Source organism: Fundulus heteroclitus, chromosome 4, assembly GCF_011125445.2.
Source record: "Fundulus heteroclitus isolate FHET01 chromosome 4, MU-UCD_Fhet_4.1, whole genome shotgun sequence".
In the NCBI taxonomy this organism is placed as follows: Eukaryota; Metazoa; Chordata; class Actinopteri; order Cyprinodontiformes; family Fundulidae; genus Fundulus; species Fundulus heteroclitus.
Window position 1 is genome coordinate 35,459,626 of NC_046364.1, and position 6,210 is coordinate 35,465,835.

General features: G+C 40.4%; 1 protein-coding gene across 1 annotated transcript; it reads right to left on the reverse strand.

Moving 5' to 3' along the window:
• Positions 1-1,351: 1,351 nt before the first annotated feature.
• LOC105930482 (cytochrome P450 1A1) lies at positions 1,352-4,892 on the reverse strand (the record flags this gene model as incomplete). Its single annotated transcript, NM_001310009.1, is given in 7 exon segments — positions 1,352-2,453; positions 2,639-2,725; positions 2,866-2,989; positions 3,180-3,269; positions 3,364-3,490; positions 3,604-4,474; positions 4,800-4,892. Coding segments are annotated over 6 exon segments (1,566 nt in total).
• Positions 4,893-6,210: the final 1,318 nt, after the last annotated feature.

A 6,210-nucleotide genomic window follows, 5' to 3' on the forward strand; every position in this document is an offset into this window, starting at 1 on the left:
CAGTTACTCAGTCACTTAAACAGTATCAGAGGGACTTTAATCTCTGAATATACTTTGTATTCGTAGTATTTTTTTTTTCGTAATATTACAAGTTTATTTTCGTATCCCATTAGCTTCATTCTCCTGAATTTATTCTCCTAAAGAATTAAAATATTTAAAGATTGCGTTTTTGCCAATGGAATAAGATTTTTTGCCATCCTGGCCCTATTACTCCAGGAGTGAAATAATTCTGCAAACTGTGATTAATCTGGAAATGTTCCCCCTTAATTCTCATAATATGACGTTTTTATCATAAGATTATCACTTTTGTGTTTGTTTATTTTTACTTTATTGACCTAGGCCTTTTTTTCCTAATTTTATTAATTTTACCTCTTTAATACTCACCCAAAAAGTCTGTTCCTAAAGGTTCACATGTGACACGGTTTTATGAAATAATGAAGACCACAATGTTTAGATTTAACAAATTGATCCTTATATTCATAACACATACACACACAAATAATAATAATATAGGAACCTGCCACTGCAGGGACCTCACTGAAGATCTGCAGTTTTATTTTGAAATGTATGCCGTGCATTTTCGGGCCTGACAGTGGAGGTCTGCAGGCAGGCGCTGAGCCGAACGCGCCCTCCCCGCCCCGTCAGCGTTGCAGATCGGGCAAAACAAACCAACCCCCCGAAAGGCGTGCCTGCAACTAAATCAAGTTTTTGAAAAAAAAAAAAAAATTAATCAGCCACCAAAAACATCGCTTAAAGACTCATATTGGATGTATAACCACAATATATTTTATTTATTTACCCAATTATTATCTAATGTGCTTCACTGTAACACAAAATATTACACTATAGCACTGGTTCATCTTAGAAACGACAACGTTTGAACGGAATTGTTTTGCACAGCGTTTTGCATGTATTCCGACATAAAATGCCACTCACATCATGGCGGTGGAGTTGACGTGCGTTCCGGAAGCTCGTCGAACAGCAGGAAAATAGCCAGTAGGCTGTTAGCGTGCAGGTTAAAAACTTTGTTTCTGTTAAATGTCTCCATTCCTACTGGCCATTGTCTACAAGTAACTTAAATATTTGAAAAATTAGCATCCGAGTTATTTACTGGACAACATTTGCACCTTCAAAATAAGTATTTGGCATTAAGTTGCGTTGACACTGACGTCACGTCCTCTTCCAACCACGTGGGTTTGTTGTGATTCCCCCCCCCTCTCCCCCCCTTCCTCCTTCCTGATGGCAGGTGAATTGATTTAAGACACGTGAGAGATCAGATTTTTCTTTAACAGATTTCTTATTAGCTACATTGTGATGTGCACGTCTGTTAAAATTAGAATAGACAACAGCATTATCCGTAGAGCATTCAATTTTATTTCTGTTCATAAAATAACTCAAACCCTGACATTTTTTTTTCTTTTACAATGAATGATACATAAGATATATAAAATTGTACAGCATTGTGATAATTTTTCCAGAATCATTTGATCTGCCCTGATAAATCATTTTTTGGCACAGATAAGTAGTTCACCTCAAACATAAACAAAATGCTTGGATCATAAAAAAAAAATGACCTATAAGAAAATACAGACACACATACACAAATAATCACATTTAGGGATACAAATATAGCTTCAGGATTGGCATTTACAGTATAATGAAATGAAAAATAATTAGCTTACAAACGTGAATGGTGTCATACTGTAATATCTGTTTGCTCCAGAGTTTTCTGTTACAATGCACACATTGCAGTGCCCTTCATGGTAATGCCTATAAAATTTACTCTCAATCCAAAAACTCTTGTCTGCTTAGTCACTTCTGCATGGATTGCTTTTAGATTACAGGACTACACGACAGCGAAGCATCCACCTTTTTGTTCTTCATTTAGAAGCAGAGACAACGTGTAGGAATGTTACTTTGCAGAGCCTCAAACTACAAAGCAATGAACCTAAATGTAGACATGTCTTGCAGTCTGCATCAAGCAAATTTCTTGGATTTGCCTCAATGCTGTTAGCTCTATAAATTAAGGTCATCCAGTGTCCTCCATTCTTAGAAATATACTTATTTCACTCAAACTTAATGTAACTCTTAATCTACAGTGTCACAGTCAAGATAGGCCACCTTCAAAGTCTTACATTCTAAATAATGCAGAGCTTCACTGCACGTCCTTAGCTCTCATTGCGACTCCCAGGTAACAGCGTTTGTGCTTCATCGTGAGGCCATACTCCGGGGTCATGTCCACGGGCTCTCCGGGCAACTTGTAAAAGTGAAGTTTCTGGATGATAATTGCCAGGAAGAGGAAGACTTCGTTTCGTGCGATAACCTCACCGATGCACCGCCGTCTTCCCAAGCCGAAAATAAGCACCTTCTCTCCCTCTTGCTTGTTTACCTCTGTGCCGTCAGCGCTGAGGAAGCGGTCTGGGATGAACATAGACGGGTCTTTCCAGAGCTCTCTGAAAGGCAGCAAAAAATTAAAACGCATAAATAAATAAATCAGGCTCGATCCTTATTCTTTCCTAATTTAAATGATTGTGGTTTTCTTTGTTTACAACTTGCAAAAGAGTGTCTGTCATGTGAGGCGGCAACTGTATTGGCACAAAATTGAGAACTAAACATTAAATGCTATAAAGAAACTTACGGGTCGTGGTTTATCTGCCACTGGTTGACAAACACGCAGGTGTCTTTGGGAATGAAGTAGCCGTTCAGAGATGTATCTTTTGTAGAGCTAAAAAAAAAAGCAAAAAATAAATGTCAGCCCATTGGGCATCCCTTCTCGTTGTTTATCTTTTTTAGCCTTTGTGACATACTCTTCATGTCATTATCAACAAACTTTTGTAAGCAAAGAGTAGAAGAAACCAATCTTACCAGTGTGGGATTGTGAAAGGCAGGTATGAAGAGTGACGAAAGAGCTCCAGAATGAAAGACTCAAGTAAAGGCAAGTTGCTTCTGTCAGACATAACAGGAGTACGATCCAGACCGACTTTCTCCTCTAAAAATGAGAAGAGTTGGTTAAATAAGAAAATTATGTTTTCTTAATGGCAGAAAATAAATTCTACTTTATGAGTCTATAGCAAGTATTTTTATTACCAAAATATTAATGAAATATTTTTTATGGAATATTTATTTCCATGCAAGATAAAATAGTCAAAGAACTATTTCAGTAAAAAGCTCTAACTTACTGATTTCTTCATAAAGCCTTTCCTCAACCTCTGGATAAGCCACAAGGTACATCACTGCCCATGACAAAGCGGTAGAGATGGTGTCGAAACCTAAGAGGATCAAAAGCAGAATTGTGAGGAAGCCTGCGGTGTGTAAAATAATGATTACATATGATCCAAGCACTCAGCATGCATAAAAACCTACCAGCTCCAAAGAGGTCGTTGACAATGCCAACAATTTTCTCATCTGACATCTGGATGTTGGAGTTCTCATCGAGCTTCCGGTCCTCGCAGTGATCTATTAAGGAGTCTGTGATGTCGCGGATGTTGTCCTGGAAGTGATTAAATTTTGACATTTTGGTTAAATAAACTGCGTCTTGAAAGTGAAAAAAAAAAAAAGATTGGACTATATCGTGTTTCATAGCTTGTACAGTGAGTGGGGTACCTTGTCAAAGGTGGAGTAGTGCTCACTGACGATCTTCTGAACAAAGTTGTTGAAGCGGTTGTTGAGGTTGACAAACTTCTTCATTGACTTGTTGGGCAGAAACTGCAGAGCAGGGATGAAATCTGCTGGGTTGCCGCTGCCTGTCACCTGGACAAAATCTTCGGCGAGGTTTACCAAGCTCAGCAGCTCCTGGTTATGATGGTCATAACGTCGGCCAAAGCACATGCCACAGATCACATTGGCAACAGAAACAACTATGTAGCGGAAAGGGTCAAATTTGCCTTCCGCTGTCATGACATTATGGAGTTCCTTGATCAGATGCTCAGTCTCTTTGCAGATGTGCTCCTCCAGCACACAGGAGTACTCTGGGAGCTTTCCCTCCAGGGAGGAAAAAGAACGCAGTGCACTGTAGGCAAGCTTTCTGCGAGCCCGCCAAACGCCAGCTTTGTCCGTGCTGAAGGCCAGACTCTTTCCATCATTGATGAAGCGGAAGCTGTACAGGTCTGGCCTGCCGGCAAAGTCGTCCCCCTGTTTGGTGAGAGCTTGTTTAACTGTTTCATAACCACTCAGAATGACCACGGGACGCATGCCGAGCTGAATCTGGAACACGTCTCCGAAGCGCTTGCTCATTTCAGTAAGACTTAGGTAAGGCTTGCTTCCCAACTCCAGAAAATTCCCAATGATAGGAAGTGGCATCGGGCCGGGGAGTCGACGTAGCCCCTCTGGGATCTCTCTGCGGAAATGCTTAAGGGTCAGGTAGACCAAGCACACCGTCACCAAGGCTATCAAACCCTCAGACACTGAGAGTGCTCCAATGAATGGCAGTATCATTAATGCCATGATGACAACTTTTCTCTGTTCTCTGCTCAACCTGTAAATTAAATAGGAGGGAATTAGATCAGTGTTGACAGAGAGAAGAAAGAAGTGTTGTGCAACATAGTGATTACACAGCGAGGTCCCAAGTAAGGGAGAACTGCGCCATGCGTTTTAATCTAGACTTGCTGCACTTTGGTGATCTTAGCACACTTTAAGAATATACACAATGGTGTGTATGTCTAGGTCATAATTTATAACTTTCAGTTTAAAAGATTGCATATAGTATGTATATATGACTGATTCACAGTAAATCTACGTCTTAAACAATCCTCTCAATCCTTTCTTAGAAATAACTTTTATCATGCAGGTAATCACCTTACCTTTAGCTGAATGATAAAAAAAAGAAGACGAACACTCTAATTCCAGAGATGCGTGTCCAACAACAGAAAAAAAATGTGTTTTGCAGAGGTGTCCTCAACGTTGCAGATGTCTTCAAAGCCGCGAGTGGACGTATGATTTATAGAGCGCTGCGCAATCTTATTGGCTACCGAGGTTGACATCATCTCCCCTCCTCCATCTGAGTGCCTGTCTTTAATTCCCTGCCATGAATGAAGTTTGGAGCAGTAGAAAAAAAAAAAAAGTTGGTGGGTGTGTCTGTGTGTGGTCCTGGCGGTACACAATTCGCGTGCATTGCAAAGTGTCTACCGCCTTCTTCAAGTTTAGGTGCGCATGAGACACAATGCTGTCAAAGGCGGGCTGCAAATCAGCGTCTGATAAGAGCATTCAAATCTTTATCACTGTGCGCCTTTCTGCAGGTGGTTCAGAGTTTGCAGTGTTTGCTTTTATTTTCTGTGCAATATTTTATTTATTTTATGTTATTTTTTGCCAGCCCTAATATCTAATACTGTTGTATAATTTAAGGTTTGTATCCATTCTAATGCACTTGGTCTTGATCTGTGCAGGTTGGCATTTTGCTGACGCAGGCGTTGTGCGAGCGCGATCTGTGAATGAGCTTTTTTTTTTTTTATTCCTTTGCATTAAAATAAGTAACTTATTATTAAGTAGCACGGTTATGTGCTTGTGACTGTTGCGACATCAGGCAGACGTTCAACCACCTTACCACCCAGATTTGGGGGTGAGAACGGGGCTGCTGCTTGCCATGCCAGCCAGCATTTTCCGGGCAAGGTTGCGCAGTGCTGATAAAAACAGATGCAATTGCGTGCTTGTACCTGCATGCTCTCCGCGGGAGTTAAAGATTGACCAGTTGCGTGAGAGCGCAGTGATCAAACCGCCCTCTCCCCTTCGAGGAGGATGCTGGGCACGGACAGGGAGGGGAGGAGGCGCCACTGCTGCCGGAGCGCAAGGGCAGACGAGTTCATTACGTTTATTAAAGGCTGCGCACTGGGAGGCTTAAATAATGCAGCATTACAACTTGGATAAACGGCTCTAAACACGTAAATGGAAAAAAAATGGGAACAATGAGCGCACCAAACTGTTTTTCAGCTATACTTTAGTTTTTAGTTAACCTAAAATATTTATTCCTTTAACCGATATGTGGTGTAACATTACACAATTAAAAAAAAAAATCTGTTAAATCCCTGCAGAGCAAGAGAAAATCTTCCAGGTATCCATTATTGTGATGAAATTTGTTTTACATGTCCTGGAAGAGAATGTGTATTTAAATGGAGCTGAGTATCGCTGAAAAGTTTAGACATGAAAATATGTTTAGCTATAATAAGCATTCCTTGTACATAGATTTCAAGCAAATCACAACTCAAAACTGTTTACAAA